Genomic DNA, 19,165 nt, shown 5'->3' with positions numbered 1-19,165 from the left:
AGGTCCCTTCCAATCCAAACCATTCTACAAGTCTATTAATTTATACTATTAAACTTACAAAATTTCACAGGAAAATAAAATCATTTCAGACAGCAGACATTTTTTTTTTTTTTTTTTTAATCTGAGGAATCTGGATGACACATTGTTCATGTTACATCAGTAGCAGAAATGTGAGTGACAGAGGATGCTTGGATTTATTTCTGAATTTATATATATTTTTATATATATATGAGGATATATGAAACTGCAGTTTGGTCAGGAAAAACTGCAAAAAGCTAGTGAAAACAGAGCTATCCATATCTAGCTAATCACATGAATCTTATTGACTTTAATAAAACCAATTCACAAACTCAAATTTGAAATCAGTGAAGAAATCCTCCAGTTAGATGCCTTATTATTTAAACTGGTACAGACTCACCAATATCCCATTGTCACGGTTATTCAGTAAATACTTATAAGCGAGTGCTGGATGGAACATGCAAGTCTAATTCATTTATTGCTTTCATGATCAAGTGAGAGGAAAGCAAAAAACTTAGCCCTTAATCTTAAAGGGATTCCTAAAAATCAGGTTCTTAAACTCTGCAGTGAAGTAGGCATTGTATTCACAGTGGTCAAATTAATCCAGAGACACCAGTGCAATAAGATTTTTCCAAACAGGGGACCATTTAGGGTCATAGAAGTTTCTCACCTTGGCAAGTGTTCTCACTTCTTCTGTAGCCCATCTTGCATTCACACGTCGCGGTCCCAGCCCTTACCACACATTCACTGTTGGCCTCACAGGTTACACCTTTGCAAAGGGGAAGCTCTGGAATCACACAGCAAAGAGAGTTTCCCTTTGAGCATGCATGGCACTGTTGGAAGATACAACTTACCTTACAAAATATCTGGAAATTAAGGTAAATGTGGTTTCCAGAGGCCCCCAAGCTGGCATAATAGCTAGGGAATGTGAACAGGGCGGACATCTCTGAATCACTGGCAGCCTAGGTAGTCAGGTCCCACAAGGCTTAGAGAGAAGAAATGATCTATCTGGTTTCCAGAGAAAGAAAGAACAGAGGCACAAAGAGATAGTACATCTCAGCCACTGTCACAGAGTGGGGAGCAGGCCCCAGCTTTTTCCTCTGTTTAGATCTCCAGTGCTCAAAGCATCTTCCCTCTACATTCCCAAGCTATTCATTGCTGCCCAGCTCCCTTTGAGACACGTGCATCCAAGCCCATACCATCGTTTAGCTCTGCCAGCCCCTCTGCAGCTGTCAGTGTATTTACCTTGGTCACATCTGGGGCCAGTGTAGCCTCCATAGCAGGTGCAGCTTCCATTCCCAGCGACGCCGCTGTTGCATTCCCCATGCACGCAGTCACACACTGCAAGGGAAGTCCAGACAAACCTGACCTTCAGCTACAAGGCAGTGCACAGGGTCCAAAAATGCCATTCATGAGAAGCAGCACTGTGTGCATTAATTTTTGTAGGGAGGGCAACAAGGAAGAAGTTGGGAGACAAGTGAGGCAGTTACAGGAGTCTGGAAAACAGTTGGGAAGTGAGTGTGGGTTGCTTCAGGGATGTAGCAACAGCCTGGCTAAAAAGAGAGCAGAAACTGTGATAGCCCTGGTAAGGGGAGAGAGAGATTTACAACAGGAAAAATGGACAGATTTGAGTGAAGTACTGAGAATCATTTATCTAATGGGACAGTGGAGAAGGGCACAAAGACAAAATGCCAGGACAGCTGGTATTGAACACTGCCAGCTGGCACCCCCTCCTCCTCTCCAGCACCCTTCCTCATTCAACCTCCCGCTCCTCCTCCTTTGCTCTCAGTTATTTTTGTGGAGGTTTCACTTGAATAACTCATTCTTACCTGACTGACAGTCTGGGCCAAAACGATTTTCATCTCGGCAATTCTGGCACGCAAAACCACTGTATTGCTCCTAGAAGGGCCCCAAAATGTCCCAGATGTTATTTTTCTGTATCACTGCGTTTTTCCACACACTGTTACAATTCAAAGTCTCTCCCCATTTCTGATTTTCTGTGACAGCTGAAGCAATACAGCGAAGAAAACTGATCTTTTCAGTGCTCTTGTAGTATTAACCAGCCCCCATGGCAAAGAAGATCACAGTGAAAGCCGACACACAGCAGGCATGCAAAACGCCAGCAAAACTCTGGTGGGCACTGGGGAAACAATGTCCTGATCACAAACCAATAGTAAAGTACCAGCTGGCTTCTGATATCTCTCTGAAAAAGGAATTTGGAATTCACTAATGCCAGTGAGACTTTCAACATAGATTTTACAGGGCATGGGGACCTTCAGCATATATTTTCATTGATATAAGGTCTCTTTGAGTTAAATCCAAAATCAGCTTTCTCAAAGAAGGGCCCAAGAGGTAGGATTTTAGCTCATGATGCTATTAATTAAGGATGCTGTAAACACATACAGTTCCTAAGACAGAATTTAAAGTCTGACACTGATCCATTAAGCTGAAAATTTTAGAAACACATGATTCAAGTGTGCAGGAATTGTTTACGCTTTTGTTGTACTAAGTCTGGAGCTGCAAAGATAAAAACAAACATCTGTCCTAAATTCTCTTCTTCATTTCTCCTGCTTTTCCTGAGAGAGGGAGGACCTGCGGGCCAAGCAGCAGGACCAGTTCATTTGAGAAATATATCATCCAAGCCTGGAAAAGGTGCAGCTCATTAGCAGCCAAGTATCTCAGAGCTTCTTGCAGCCACAGACAAACACTGATTATTTAAACTGATCAGAGGGTTAAATTAATGCAATTCTTCTTTCATTTCTCACTAGAGATCCTTCCCAACTCCATACCCTCACCAACAGTGTCTTAGTGCTATTGCAGATGACACCAGCCTTCTAGGAAAACCACAGACACTGATGCTGGAATGAAAGAAACTGCTAATGATCTTGCAGGCAAAAGGGCCTTCGTCCAAAGCATCTGCACACACACTATACAACTACATCTGACAAAAGCACATCACCTCCAGAATAAACCACACACTGACCTTGCAGATGCAGGTCCCGTTTTGCTGTATACCATCCAAACATGTCCCATGGCCACTGCAGGGATTTTGAGAGCCACCCGGACACTCTAGAAGGCAAGAGACAGGTGAGACAAGATTAAACAACCAGCACTGCATCCCCCTTTCCATCTCCTCTCCCCTAGGCATGCCAGTTGTGCAAAAGTGATGGCCTCCTCACCTGCAGAGCCCCTGCCTGCTTATCCAATACACCTAACGCTGGCCCAGAGCTGGTGAATATGGCCAGGAGTGGCACCAATGGGCAATGTGGCTGCCAGCTAAGAAAAGCCCATTATTAAAAGTCTAAGGAAAAGTCCCAGTGGAGCATAACTATTACAACAAAATTTCAGCAAAGGCACTGAAACATGTTTTGAGGTTGATCCACTGCTACCAGCATCAGTAAGAGGCAGAATCAACCACCTGAGGGCAGTTCTGAAACTCAGGACAGGTGGGAGCCTGCTTTGCAAATACATTGAGCATTTTCAGCTGGGAATGTGCTCAGACAAACACAGTCCACACATCTTCAGAGTGGGGTACTTCCAAATTCTGGGGACCATTTCTGAAAGTATTAGACATGTGATTCCTCTGACAAAGCCAATTGCTTATTCACACCACTTCTGTGAGAGAACAGGCTCAAGCTCTCAAACAACCTTCTATTTTCTGCAGGACTGGAGAGCATCTTTCCCTATTCCAGCAATCAGTCAATCATATGAGAAGTGTTCAGCTTAATAGGTCTTCTTTTGGATTTTTGCAACAAGACAAAACAAATTCTCTTTACTTGGCACAAACCTGAGTGGGAGATTTGGGACAGTTATTTTCATGTTGGGTTGGAATTGCAAAGTATTTTCTGTGGCTGAATGGCTGACTAACTCCAGACTGTACAGGAGAGCACGTGGCACATGCACTGCAGACCAGAGGGACATCAGAAAGAAATATCTTCCTCTTCCTTTGGAAACTTTCTTAAAGAGGAACAAAAACATCCCTTTCCAAAAGATTACTTTTAAAGAAGAGACAAAAGGAAGTTCTACCAAAGGAGGTTATGTTATGTGTTAAATGTAAGAGGATTCAACTCATCTGAAGCAAAGAGATTCCTTCCCCATTATATTCCCAGACAGATAACAAAGACCTTGTGAGTTTTTGAGGAATAATGAAAATTAATCACCTCAATGCATATTTAATGTCTCCTATTAAAACTAGTGTGACTTACACAACAGCTAGAGAGTGCAATAAAAAGTTCAAAAACTTACCGGAGCACTCCGAACCCCAGAATCCTGGACAGCACCTTTTCTCCTCAATTTCTTTCTTACATATGTGATGGCATCCTGGCAGGGAAAGCGTATTTTCTCCTAACTTGACAGTGTATCTTAAAAAGAACAATGTGACGTTCATGATTACAACACAAACATACCACACGCCTGTTGGAGGGGTTCTAAGCAATCTCATTGCAGTGCACTGAACTCTGAATGAAGGAAGGGCACTCATTCCCTCTGCCATACGTGCACACGATAGTCTGCACTTGGGTTATGTCTTCTCTGAGGATGCCCATTGATTTGAGCCTCAAAGACTGGTTACAAGAAATCTGCCAGGGACTGGATGTGAGACAGGACCTTGGGCAGTGTGAGGGCATCAGGACAGAATGGATGCTGGAGAGTTAGACAGCACAGAAACAAAGTCAGGATCTCCAGGGTGACACAGCATTGGACTTCACACTCAAATAACCTTGAAAGAAAACAGTCTCCTTGCAGGACTTGTCCCTTTCTGTCTTGCACTAAAGATTACAGATTGGGATGCTGGAAATTTGGATTTAATAGCTGCGTTATTTCTCTACACAATCTTGGACAAATCCATTAAATCCACAAAAGAAGTATCTTCTTTTCAACCCTTCATCCATCACCTCTACGCACGGGGTATAAGCCCTTGACGGCAGCATCTCCTGTTCTGCACGTATGCAGTACAGGACTATTCTTGGGTCTGTCCAACAACCACCACAAGAGCAGATAACACTCAGAAAAGCTGCATACACTCACATTATTCTTACACTTCATTTTATTTTTGGCACAACATCCTTCCCAAAAGGAACTTGGAAATTGTCTCAATAGCACTGCTGCTTTGGCTTCAGTCTGACTCCTGTGTGTGTCTGTGCAAAAACTGCTATAGACTGCAAAACTGTCACAGCTATTTTTAAAGTATTTTGACAGAATAGCAAATCACAGAAAACAGTAGACAATGGAGCTACATATTAACAGTTAACATTCACTACTGAATAGATACACAAACAATAATCTATAGTGTTTCATTTTTTAAAAACTTCCTGGTAAATTCAGTTTTCCTTCACCGTTTTCCTATTAGAGCCAAGCTCAACAGAATAAAAGCAAGGAACACATGAACAAACAATTGTCATAAAGTGAACTAGGAAGGTAAAAAGTTCAGAGGATTATTGCTGGAAGCTGGGAGGATATACAAGGGGAACTATCATTATATTATTTTCCTAATAATCCACTATGGAATTCTGGGTCTATATCAGGTTTCCATGCTAGACAGACCGCTGTTAAGTTGCTACAGCAAGATGAACAAACTCAGATTATTTAGTGCAAGTTAGAGGTAATTATCTGTGTATATAGAGACTTATGTCCAGCAAAAAGTCCATGGGACTTGCAAGGAGACAAACTAACAAAGATAGGGTCCATACAACCATTTTTATGCATCTGAAAACAAAACTGCTTGGATCTCTACAGCTCAAAAATCATGTATGTTCTCCTGAAGGCACACACGCTACCGCTTGCATAGCAGGGCTGCACCAAAACATTAACGTGGTTAGGAAATAGGCCTTACCTGCAGTCCCGCACTCCTAATCCTTGCGTGGTCTTTAACCACCCTCTTGGACAGAACACTTTAGGTGCTGCAGCACAAGCGGTACACGCTGTATTCAAGGTAAACATTGTCTTGACATTGCATCGCATGGATTGTAACTTAAAAAGAAAAAACAGAACGGAAATCAGCCCAAAATTAAAATGTTAACCTAGTCACTCACCTTGCCAACCTTTAATATGTTTATCAACATTGCACCATTCTTTAGATACCACTGGGGAGGGCAGTGGCCAGTGCAGCTGCTGGGAGGTGCATTGCACACTCATATAGGCTAAACCATCACGTCACGCTGCTGCGCGCTACTCTGCTTGGATCTCAGCTAGAAGGCAATAGGGCAGATCACAGCTACTTTATCTTCCCCCTACACCTCACAGCAAAAATTCTAACCATTTCTAAAATAATCATAACTGTGCACTGTTCATTTAAGCTGATCTTTTATAAGCATGTGGTAATGGTATGTGAGGACAAGCCCTAAATCAATAACCCTTGCCAGAAGACACTGAACTAAAATGCAACACAGCATTTCTCTTTTCCATGCCATTGATATGGTCCAGTTCACTGGAGGTTTCATTGCTGTTCCACAGGTCTGAAAAAACAAATGTGTTAGTTCAGTCTATTTCCCAGAGCTCAGGAGCTGCTCACACAAGTATTTCTCATGGCAATTGCTTTCGAGAAGGTGCAGGGGGTTGTGTGGATTAAAAGGAAAGATGCTCTGCACCTCTCTGACTACCTGGGTGCCCCTAGGTGAGTAGGATGCCATAAACACTGGCAAGAAGATCAGGTAGGAGACTTAGATAATTCACATGGCTGGTGATAAATTCAGCACAAGTGCTTCCACCCAGCCAGAACAACTTAAGGGGTTCAGGTTTCCTCACAGGGTTTTTCTGTATCCCTGTACCTACCAACCCTCCTTCCCCAAATGAAACACAGCCAGAGCAGGTGAAAAACGTACAGCCTCAGAGCAGATCATCATCATCATATGCCAACTTGTCATTAAAGCTCATGATTTCACCCCAAAAGCATTTCCTTGAATTTCTAAACTCCTGAAGTCAAGCAACTGCAGAGAAACCTCATTGCTCATTTAAAAAAAAAAAAGACAATGTTTGCCACTGCTGATGGCAGGGAAGAGCCGGGAGGCATGGACTGTGTTTGCGCCAAAAGGTCACTGGCTTCAAAAACAACACACAGCTCACCTCAACTGTGCCTCTACAGGCACTGTATTTTCTAGAAATAAAAATATTAGATCAAATTTTGGGAGGAGGCCTTGATCTGTGATTTTTTAAGCCATTCCTGAACAATGTTGCTTATGCAGAAGCTCTCCCATGCCCAGAACTCCTTGTTTTGGATTGCCACCAGAAATTTGAGCTTTTCTTCCTCTGAACCTAAGCCCAAATGCATACATTTGCCTCAAGGCAAGGGAGGAAGCCCACGGTTTCCCATCAGTTATCAACAGCTCAGGAAGGCCCTCCCAGATGATAGCCAGCAGACCCTGTCAGGAAAACCTCCTGAGAGATAACCCGCAAGTCCCAGGTCCACAGGGACGTCACCCTGGAACAGTTTCCTGACTCACACCCATGTTCCTTCTGCCTGGAGTTATTGAGCTTTTTCTTGTCTTCACAGATCCATCTTCTGCAGCCATTCATGCAAGAATGCTGCCCAACGAAGAAAGCGATTTCCGTGTCTGTGGTTGCCCTTCACATGGATGTTAATTTCTAGTTGTGCATCTGGGGATTTCCTTACTGTAACAGTAACCTCCACTTCTTTTCGTGGCAGAATCTCCAAGGAATCTCTTATGCCAAGGACTCCCTTGCATCATAAACAGTTCAAAACCAATCTGAGAGCCACCAAATCCACCTATACATGTCCTGTGAGCACAAGCTTTACTAATTCTAGCCAGCAGGACGGAGGTCAGTTTTGCTGTTCCTCATGTTTCCACCCCACTGGCACACAGTGCAGTCTGAGGAGATTTCCCCTTTTTCATGGAGCAAAACAGAATAGACAGCCAATATGGATGGATAAATGAGGTGCTACCTCCGGACTACTCAGTGTCCAAGATCAGCAGTGCCATTGATGGGGTGGGGAAGAAGTTCATCCAACCAGCTGACTCAAGAACAACTTAGGACTCCAAATTAAAGGTGAGCTTTTGAAAGGAGCCAGTTGAAGCCGGGAGCACGGTTCTAACAGAACGGTACATTTCATGCCTTTCTAGTCCCATCAAGTCCCAGCTTCACTGAGACAATGCCTCAGAAAGAGGAATGGGAAGACTTCCAAAGAAGAAACACACAGGTGGATGCCTTCCCATGAGTTATGATGTTGATAGTGTCAGAATTACCCCACAAGACATTATCAGGTGTCTGAGCCACCCTATCTGTATGAAAAAGACCACACAGACAGTAGAGCACAACACACTAAATTAAAGCTCTCTAATCTTCTATTTTATTTTTACTTCCAGGCATCAGGAGTTGGCTGTCAGACACAGCTGGGCCATTAAATGTGTTCTCTGTCATGGTGGTGAAGGAAGACAACATTGTTCGCATATTATTCCATTTTCCTTCTCTTTCCTTCATCAATGTGGCTCTTTTTCTAAATGGGAGAGGAGAAGGGTGATCGCTCCTCCCTGTTGGCATCTTTACTTATTTGCAGGCCTCTAAGACAAGACAGTTATTGTGGAACCTCCCCCTACCCTGCCTTCCTGTAACACTTCTTGAGCTTTAGGCAGCTTTCCAGTAAGATCTTCCCCTTTTTATAAGGAAATATGCTTGTGTCAGCAGGAACAGGCAGGAGGGAAGAGGAAGAAAACAGCTATGTGGAAAATAATGAAAAAAATATTTCCCTTCTTACTTGAGTGACAGAACTGATGAAGTAGTAGTTTTCTGGAGTGCTTTGCTTCTTATGAAAGCAGAAGAAGGAATCAAGAGACAGAAATGCAACAGTTTGGATACTCCAAGTTTGGAGAGGATAAAAGACAGACAGGAGTTTGAGTCAGAGGTGGCTCTTGGGGCACAGCCTCATGGAAAACAATGATGTGGTGCTCCCTAGGGCTCCTCTGTGGCTGCTGTTTGTAAATTTGAAGATGCTGGAGAGGAAGCAGCGAGAGGGAATGTGTGCCCCTGTGATGCAGCGATGCCGCCTGGCAGGCCCAGAGTCAGCGAGGTGCATGGTGGCAACATCAGGGAAAGGGGGTGAAAACAGTCACCGTGCTGACCAGGTGATATTGTGAGCCTGGACTGTACCGCACTTCGGGTACAAAGCAACAGGAAAGGAAGACTGGTGCTCTCAAACAGCTCCAGAGTTCAAGGAGGCTTTTAACACAGAAGACATCTAGCTGTGGCTGAAAGAGGTGAAGAGCCTGCCAGGGCTGGACTCTGCTCTCCCTGCACTCACACGCACATGCACAAGCAGCTGCTGCCCTCTGTGCTCAGCTGAGACACATCTGAGCTGCTGGATGCTGCAGTGCTTCCTTCCCTCCTCTCGATCTCACACAGATGCCCCCTTACTTCTCAAGTGCTCATGTTTCTCTTATTCCACCTCAAGAAAATAAGCTGGAGAGTTTTTTTAAGGACTAGTTTCATTCCCCTCATTTTTGCCCTTTATCTTCTCCTCTCAAACCATAACACAAATCCTATTGCATGACAAAACCTCAAGGAAGAAAGAAAAACACATTTGGACGTCAGTGTTCGGCTCCAACAATCCTGGGAGCCAGTTCTGGAAACAGTCATTATCTAATGAATCACCAAGTTTCCAGTGCATTTGCCCTTTACAAAACAGAGCTTAGACACATGCCTGAGTCATTATAGTCATGTACCTCCCCAAGAAGTTCTCAGCAACACTTTGGCTGAACAGACCAGAGGCTCCTGGACACAAAAACCCTTTGCGTTTGTCCAAGGAAGGCACTTTTTGGCACAAGAATGAACAATTAAGTTCAGAGTACACGTAACACAAGATCTGCTGTTGCTCTGGGTGTTTCCCACCATCCCAGCTGCAGCGCACTGGAGGCAGAGAGGGATGCAGAGAGCATCCCCTCATCTTCCACCCGCCTCCACGCCACCTCCAGCACAGCCCGGGACTGGCCTCCTCCCAGCAGAAAAACTTTCAGGGCTCTCACACAGAAAACAAGTCAGGCAAACAGATCTGCTGTCATGTTTGAGCCTGAGGTAATATCACTGAAAAAAAGCTAGCACAAAATCTCTCTTTTCTCCCCTAATGGCCCCTGCAAGACAATGGAGGCCTCTTGTGGAATCACAGCACTTCTATTGCAATCAAATCCAATGGCCATCCTCAACTATATTGGACAAGACTTCCTTAGACCCTCGCTTTTCCTTACCTCCCATCGTATCCTTTCAAACATTTCTTATCTTTCTCCAAAAAAGAGGAAAACTGAGGAAAAACTCTAAAAAGAGGTTATTTTTCCTGGATTAAATAAACTGCTCCAGAAGTGATTCAAGACATTTCTCTTCTATGTGAGTGGAGGTACTCATTACCTGATATTTTAACTGTTTCACACCTGCCAGCCACCTCAGTGACTGCAGAAATCAACACAGTGCCTCAAAGTCAAGAGACAAAAATTTCCACTTACACCAGCTGAAGCTGTGAGCCCATGACTCTGAATGCACTTCTATACTGGAACCCATCTGCCTGGAACCAACGCGTCCAACCAAACAAAAACCAGCAGTACTGACACTTCTTCAAACCATGTCACCTTAATTAACCCGCAAGCTTGAGGGTTCATACCTTATTTGTATGCTTATTAGTCATTTATGGGCCTTTTATGAAAGGCTCCATACAAAACTTCCACCCGAAGTCCTGACCCTGAAGCATCTTTTCAGTGCTCTGCCTTTTTCTAAATTAAGTCTTTCAGACTCACACGCACCTTCCTTACCACGGGTCTGTCCACAAGGCCCCCCCTTTGTCATTCAAGACAAGACAACCCTTCCGTAGCACGGACCCCCAGAGAATAAGATTTCAAGTGCCCCCACACAGCTTCTGACTTTGTAGGCCAGGTCATTCCTGCAACAGCAGGACACAAGAAGGGTGATGGCAGAAGAGAAAATAGTATGAATTAGTGTGAATTCTAACCTACAGAAAGTGGGATGCCTCACCATGGAGCCTAGAGATCTACCAGGGCATTGAACATTCTTCTAGATGCTGCTGCTAAACACAAAAACAGAGATAAAGGAATCAAAAGAAAATAAATAGAATGGAAAAAAAAATTGAAACAAAATGGAAAATACCACACACTCCTCACTGGGGAGCTGCTGGGAAATGTACTTGAAACAAGGGTATTTACGCTGTTGCAAACAACAATTTGATGAGATTTTACATGTTTTTTCTATAAAATTATCCTGGGAACCTCTGGACCTGTCCTGCCAGACGCTAAGCTCCCATCACATGTACTGAAAATAATGGAAGATGCTAAGTATATTCCTTTCATACTACTACTTTCATATTCAGTGCTGAATATAAATACAGAATTAATCCTATCTAAAACTCAAGCAGCTCCTTTCAACCTTATTTTTAGTTCCTCAGTTTAGACTACACACATACCCACACACAAGCAGAGAAGATACCTTGCAGTCCTGAAGTTTAATTATGGATGTTATTCTGCACCTAACTAACTAAACGTAAATGGAAAAAGGAATTTTGGGGAGGACAATTTCATAACGTGCAACCATCTAAATAGGAAGAACTTTTCAATGAACGTTTAAACAAAGACTCACAGACTTACCCTCTGACTCTGGCAGTCAGCTGTGGGAGCGAAGCACGCTGCTAAGAAGAAAAACAGCAATCCAGGAGGGTGCATTTTCATGCTTTTACAGGCAGGACCCTTTCCACAAAAGGGGTGGCAATAGAGGCTGCAATTTCTGTAAAATAAGACCGCCTACTAAGAATCAGATCCAAGACAAACCAGAGGTTAAAAGTAAACAGGGAGAGAGCATTTTCGCACTGTGCTCTTTGGCTGCAAAGCCTTCAGAAGTGGATCTGCTACTTCCAGCGTTATGTCTGAATCAATATCACCAGTTTTTTCTTTCTTTTCTTTTTTAAAATGCACAAGCAGGACTCCTTAGTAAAAGGTTTACTCAAAACAGGAACATCTACGGATTTCCTCTTACATATCAGTTCAAAACAGAAGGAAGGAAATCCTTAGTTTTCAACTAATTGGAATGAAAAGCAGTTAACTGTATGCTTAACTGAAGGCAAATCCAATCGGCAAACTTAAGTACCATGAATTCATGAAGGGTAAATTAATTTCCTTTTACCACTAATGTTAACATGTCCACAACACCTCAAACAAAAGGTAGACCTGACCATTACCTATCCCAAAGTATGCATGAACAAAGCAATGTGAGTGATGTGCTGTGCTTCAGAGCAATAATGTAAGCACATCCCACCAATCAATCAAGCACTTTGGGTAGGCTTTGATATTTATTTAAAGTATTTGAGTTTCTCAGCAAGCAAAACATCACATTTTGCAGGTGCTATGGCAGCAGTGGCAAAATACATCATTTTCCAAACACTCTGCTGACAGCTTGATGAATGCAAGGAGCACTTCCATTGCACTCAGAATAGGAAACTCCCAAAATGGGATTAAAAAAAATACATGCTAGCCTGAGGTATGGCCTGCAATCAAATTTCTCATTTTGAACATTACGAACAACCAAGAATTGATTATTGACAGATTTTATATGGACTTCGTTTCTTTATGCTCTACTGAGGAGTCTAAAGACTGCTGCTGTTGGTAATAAATCCTACTAAGCAATGAGGTATCTTCTCATTTTTGAGCCATTAATAGTACATGAAGGTGTCTAAATGAAACCAGCATAGGAAACTGCTCTTGTGCTTATGTAAATATTTGAGAGCATTAATATTCTTTTGTCTCCCCTCTTGCCAACTACACATACTAACATATAAAGTATATTAGAACTGCTGTACTTACTAGTGCTGTTAATTGTCCTTTAGCTCTTCCTCCATCCCGCAGACAGCAGGAAGAACAGCAAAGCACTATTATATATCCACGAACAGGAAGCAGATAAGGCGCACACCATCCACAGCGACCCATGTGAGAAGCACCAGCCCACAGCTCAATCTGACGACTCAGTCCGCTTGTCCTGCTCCAGGACAACTGCAGCCCTGGTAAAGCCACTCTGACAAGGTCAGAGGGCTCGCACAGCTCTGGAAACCATTTGGTACCCTGCAGATCTGTGAAAGCAGGCAGAAGCAACATAGCTCAGACCAGTTTCGGTGGGATAGCAGTCGCAAAGGGACAGTGTGGACATTCTTGTAGAGGGGGACATTAGTATGGAAGCTGTACAATGTTTTGTTTACCTACAGTCATGGTGCTAGACAGCCCATGTAAGCAGAGAATGAACCTGCTCCTCTGCTCCATGCTACCTGTTAGGCGTACACAGCTAGAACAGGCAGCCCAGAAGGATGCTGAGCACTTGTTGATGGTCTTCCGAGCGCTGGTTATATGACACACGGATTAAGTTGCCAGTACTGGGCATCCGCAGATAGCTGATAAGCTTTTAAGATTAAAATAGCTTACCCTGAGGCACTGAAGAGGCAGGGGGATCTTTTAACGAACCTTCAGACCATTTTCCAAATGGTTAAACACTGAAAACAGACAGGGGAAAAAGGACGCACGAAGACTGATTCTGAGGCTTTCCAGTGCTGCTTATCATCACTGCATCTGAACTACTGAAAGGAAACTAGGAAAGGAAGGGAAAGAAAGGCTCAGTAAAATTCCTGTCTGAATGAAATAAATCGGATTCACAGTAACATCAAAAGGTTCACAGCCAGCTTTCCTATCTGACCATAACTCATTTAAAGACAAGCAATGCAACAGCAACATACAGGCTAAAATTGCAAACACTGAGTACTGCCCCTGTACAGTAGCAGAGCATAAACTGAAAAATGAAAAGGTCATCTGTCATCAGATGCTGCCTTCCTGATCAAGCAGCACAGGCAGCGTGTTTCAGTCCCTGCGTATGAACTGCTATGAGGGAATGGGAACTTACTTTGCTGGTCACTGCTGCTGGATCTGGAACACCGAAACGTGCCTCAACTTCAGATCTGCGTGATTCTGGGCATTAGTAAGAAGGTGAAGTACCAACCGCCTCCAAATTAATGGGTGGCCAAGAGCCATTAATAATGCTCAGTGCACAGCAGAAAGAAGCCAACATGGTCACAGTGGCAGTATAACCAAAGGTGGCTACAATGACATGGAAACAGGGAGCAAAACTGGCTGAAACAAACACAAATTACTGTTCCACTTACACTGTTCCCATTCTCTTCTGATAGATAGATTCCTCCTAGGCAGATGGATGGATTTTCTCATGGGTGACATCAATAAAACGCTTATCCCTCAGAGGCAAAATGATTGGATCAATTTTTTTATTCCACTGTTTTGTCCAACAGCCTTTACGACTGTCAATAAATTAAAAAAACAGTTCCCTCACTAATTTCTATATGAGACCAGACCATATACATACACATCTGCACAAAACATTTAAATCCCCCAAAGTCCCACAAAGCAAGATCCTGAGATCTGTCAGAGCATTCAGTATCTGATTGCTCCTAAAATGTCAAGAATTTACAGATTAAATACCCAGTGGTGCATTAGGAATGAATCCATAGGACTTGCTATGTCACCAGCAATTAAAGGAATACGTGAGACAGAAAAACTGGGAAAAAACCCACCTTCATCAAAGGGAAAATTTATAGGCAAGACTTCTAAGGGTCTGGTAACATAGCATGCAAATGGTCCTGTGCAGGCAGGGTAGAAGGGTTTCTTTCGCATCCTAGTCAATGTTTGACTGAAACAGGATTGTGCAAATCCAATTTTAAAACATACAGTAGGAGTTTTCAACTGTCAGTGTGTTTATCTGTGAGCTTTAGCAAGTGGGCTTTCATTTGTCTTGGAAAACATGGAGGTTGAATTATCAGTCAAGTGTCTCCTGCCCACACAGCAAAGGTGGCTGGTTTAACAGTTGAAGTCACAGATGTGGGTCTCAGAAGCATCATCTTCAAATTCTGGCCCCAATACAGGCAACTACTACAAACTAAGAGTATTTTACTCTGTAGTCTGAGTCTCCCAAATCATCAATAGATTGTCAGCAAGCAGCATTGGTACTCAGGATTTTTTCCTCACTCAGTCTTTTTGTTTCATGCATTGATGAAAGTTTGGTTCCTCTGAAGTAACTTATCTAAGACTTGGTACTTTTATTTGTGAACACAAACATTGAGTTGAGAAACTGTTGGTGAAAACTACTCAAGCTGTTCCATGGAAAAAAAATATAGTCGCCTGGGTAAAGGAAAAGGACACATCTACGAACCCTTCCAGCCTCCCTGCCTGCATTTTAAATCCTCCGCTGCATTTTAAAATGCTGGGTCGCCAGCCCTCCTCTGTGAAGTGTGTGCAGCCCTGGCTAGCTTGGGCAATTTCCTGCTATTGAAATACTTTGTTTAAGCAATCTTTACAGAAATTACAGAGCCAAGACAAATGATTTACCACCCAGTACGCCATGCCACACAGTCTCTGTGGGAGTGGAGCATTTGATTACATCCACAGTAAGAAACAGACTCTCATTCCACTCTTCTGGGAAAGAACATGAAGTCTCTTTGCTCTGAACTGTGTGTTGGAAGACTGTGGCTCTACAAAGGTACCAGCAAGGGATTAAACAGGTCAAGTCAGAAGTGCTGGTGTGTAGGAAGAGAGCCAGCTCTACCATACATACTGAACACACCCCTGAGGCTGCTGGTGCAGAGGGCTGGGAGACAATTCTTTCTTTTTTTCTTAGCAACCTAGAAGGAACAGGAATTTAAATGCAAAAAAACCTGAAAGGTCACACAACAAGTAGGAGACTGTTTATCTCACTCTCTCACACATCCAGTGATCCGATGCTAAGCAGACAGGTGGAGAGAGATGATTGAGCACAAGGTTGTGATGCAATTCAGGAAGAAATTATCACAGCTGCTCACATCCTGTTAGTTCAAAACTTTGAAAGGGCAGAAATACAGATGTCTGTACACAAATCCTGGCCTATTTATTGCTAATGACTCCCAGTTCCTTTACATATGCTCTTGTAGCAAAAGCCAGCTACATATTCCCTTCTCTTGGTCTTTCTTTTGTACCTTTTCCATCTATTAAGCAGTGCCCCGCAATTGTACTGTCAGGCACTAAATTCCTCGCAGATATTCAGTATGAATTGGATGTCTGAGTAAAACTGTTTGAACAAACAGGCAGAGCTATCGAAACTCAGCACCTGCTCACATCAGCACAACTGTTTTCCCACAGTGGTGCTGCTTACCCTTCATCCATTGTTATCCATAAGGGACAGAAAGAGCTTATAATGTGTTTGACTTAAGCTATAGCAGTTTGCCAAGGAGTGCACTGAAGCACTTCCCCATGAATAGCATGACAGAGACAAGAGTTGGGATCCCACTATCTCAGCATTTTCAACAACTTCAGAGATGCTGGGAGTTCTCATCATCCCCTCTCAGAGGCCTTAAGTTTCAAAGCATGAGGGCCTATATGAACAGCTTATCAACACCAGCTATTACTCTTTATATACCTATTCACACTTTTTTTTGCTTTTTTTTTTTTTTTCAGTGTTGGCCACAGCCTTTCTTTAGCATCCTCTTATTCTTATGAGTTTCATATCCTCCCTTTTTCCACATCAGTTTTTAGCTTACTTAGTTACTAAATGTCTTTCATTATCGGGTAAACAGCAGGAAACAGCAGTCTGCAGTCTGTCTGCTAAGCCACTTCACGCTTTTCCTCACATTGCTGCTTCTCCGCCTAAGATTTGGTATGTTTGAAGATTAATACCGCAGAGGTAAAACTTTTTGACCAGATTCACACAGGAAGCAGGGGCATTTTGTGCTACTTGATTCCTTATCTAAGCTGACAAGAACAGGAAGACAAGTCAGAGGGGCTGATGTAAAGCCATCACTGTTCAGTGCACACACAGCCAGGCAGATTACAGCGCTGTGGACACAGGACAGACAGGATGCAGCCACGCTCCTGCTTCTCTTGCAAAGCAAAACACAGTCTAGCTCAGGTCAGCACCTCATTTACCTTCCTTCCTAATGAAATTCATTTACAATTTTTCAACTGTAAAGTCTTAAAGGAAAGTTTTAAAACATTTGGGTAGGTCCTCAGCAGATGACACTGAAGGTGACGGCCTGGGTCCTCCTGGCACACACCTACATCAGCTGCATGGCCAGACCAGGCAAGTCTCGGATGGTTTAGGAGATACTTTCCTGAGTGAGGTCTCCCCACCTGCCTAGACACACATTTGGTCGTAATTTTAGCTACTTAGATACTGTCTTAATGCTGAACAAGGGTTGGAAGCTGTAAAAGATTTGAGTATAAAGGGCTTCATAGCACTCTTGCAAAAGGAGGGGTAGAAATCATGACTTTTATTTGACCACAACTGCTGACAAAACTACTTCATTTCGCAGAATTTCTGCAGAAACATTGTGGAAAGCTGAGAAATCTCTACGAAATGAAACAATCATAACATTCAAGATTAAGGATTGTGTGTTTTCAGTGAACACTCATTTAAATAAATGCCTACATTTAGAAAGAAAAGATTATATTAGAATTAGACAAAGACAATAGTCTGGTGTTGAGGAATGACAAAAAATTTTTCAGCTTAACATTGCACTTAAATGAACAGAAATTGGTAGCCACAAAGTACTGTAACACCAGCAGGTTTTAATATGGGTAGGGGTCAGGTATGGTGGCAGAAAATGGGGAATTCTTGTTTTGGCTTTGGTTGGGTTTGTTGTTTGTTTCTTTTTTTCCAGGTAAAAAACAAAAAAGAGCTAAAGTGTCAGGGAAAAACTTTGCCAGGTAAGGCACAGACTGTGCAAAGTAAAGTACAAAACATTTTTCTGTTGAAAAATGCCCTGAAGTAAACAATTCTCATCGCACCATAGAAGAGATACTAAACTGAACAATCAAGAAATACTGCAGTATGTATCTTAAAAGTTATTGAACATTTTGTTAAATCTTAAGATATGATCAGTGTTTATAAAGATCTTACAGGAGAAAAGAGAGTCTCTGAAAAGAGACTTTGACAGTTCCAACTATGTAACAAGCAGAGGGTTTTCCTAACTTGTTATAATACACAATTCTATTGTATGCGCTAGTGTACTGAAATACATTTGAGCAGTTGGGTTTTACAAAGGATGCTTAAAAACAGAACTCAGGTCTATCTCAAGCACAAAGGAACCCCCAGGACAGGCCTTACAAATAGAACAGAAGCAGGGTTGACTTATCCAGAAACAATGACAAGTATAATGCCCAGTATAAAAGGCCATGATTATTTCATGTTGGCTCAAACCCTAGGCATTTCCAAAGGACTCATTACAGATTCCCTCTGCATTCACTTAAACCAATAACCCAATTTGTAAATGACTTGTTCATTTGCTAAGGTCTCAAATGCTGGCAGATCAGACTATTCAAGTTGCCACAGGCTCCTCTTAAGTGTTAACCTATGAGAATTACAAATTAGTGATTAACAGACTTACTTCAGAGAGAACTAATGAAGACTTAAACTTTTAATTATTTTATCCCTAGGATTTTTGTTTTAGAAGTTACGGGTCTTTTTTCTACCTAATAACAAAATTAAGCTTAAATGAAAACATAAGTATCCTTGAGACTTCAGGTAATAGAAGAGCTCTGAAGTACAGGAAAATTTAGTTTTCCCCTAGAGTCTACAGCACCTACCTTAACTGTTCAGTTCAGTCTAAGCTTGAGGGGGGCTCACAGTTTCCTCTGCTAAACTGTAACCAGAGCAGCACGCAGGTAAAGCTCCTCACCTCTTTAGTTGTTCAGGGAACTCCACTGCATCCTGCAGTACAACTTTGACTTCGCCTGCCCGTGTCTTTGTCATCCTTGCACTGACTGTCACATTCCTGGACTCTGGATCCTAAAGAGCAGAGCCAAGCTCCCCATCAGCACGGAATAACCCTCCACAGAACCACCAAATTCCCAGTGCCACTGCAGACTCGCCATTCTCAGAGAAAACTCAAAACTTGTTTGGCCCAGGCTCTGAGCAATCTGTTTGAAGCCTGCCTTGCTTTGAGCTTGACTTTTGGACCTCCAGAGGTCTCTTCCAACCTGAATTTTTGTGTGTTTTTTTAAGGAGCATCAGCTGGTACATATGTATCAAAACTGTCCTTCCTTTCTTAATCCCGGTGGACACAGAACAGTCTTTTTTTCAAAGTCTCGGTATTTGTCTTCGTAACAGTGAGTAGGGATTTTACCGTCAT

At 42.7% G+C, this 19,165-nt stretch overlaps 1 protein-coding gene across 4 annotated transcripts in view; it reads right to left on the bottom strand.

Moving 5' to 3' along the window:
• Nucleotides 1-12,897, bottom strand: part of STAB1 (stabilin 1) — a 58,104-nt gene extending 45,207 nt beyond the window's left edge. For 2 of the 4 annotated variants that reach the window (XM_082060116.1, XM_082060115.1), the window contains exons 1-7: nucleotides 11,610-12,186; nucleotides 5,849-5,985; nucleotides 4,264-4,379; nucleotides 3,002-3,087; nucleotides 1,848-1,917; nucleotides 1,264-1,359; nucleotides 689-805 (exon numbers count right to left, since the gene is read on the bottom strand). In XM_082060116.1, the coding sequence (XP_081916242.1) occupies nucleotides 689-805; nucleotides 1,264-1,359; nucleotides 1,848-1,917; nucleotides 3,002-3,087; nucleotides 4,264-4,379; nucleotides 5,849-5,985; nucleotides 11,610-11,690 (703 nt within the window). In that variant the 5' untranslated portion in view covers nucleotides 11,691-12,186. Of the gene's footprint in view, nucleotides 1-688; nucleotides 806-1,263; nucleotides 1,360-1,847; nucleotides 1,918-3,001; nucleotides 3,088-4,263; nucleotides 4,380-5,848; nucleotides 5,986-11,609; nucleotides 12,187-12,818 lie in introns of those variants that run through there. The other 2 variants (XM_082060114.1, XM_082060113.1) reach the window with 2 other exon arrangements.
• Nucleotides 12,898-19,165: the final 6,268 nt, after the last annotated feature.

This window comes from Streptopelia decaocto (genome assembly GCF_964273445.1).
Source record: "Streptopelia decaocto genome assembly, chromosome: 8".
NCBI classification, from domain to species: Eukaryota; Metazoa; Chordata; class Aves; order Columbiformes; family Columbidae; genus Streptopelia; species Streptopelia decaocto.
Note: the sequence above shows the minus strand (reverse complement) of the source record. Positions and strands in the feature narration are given on the sequence as shown.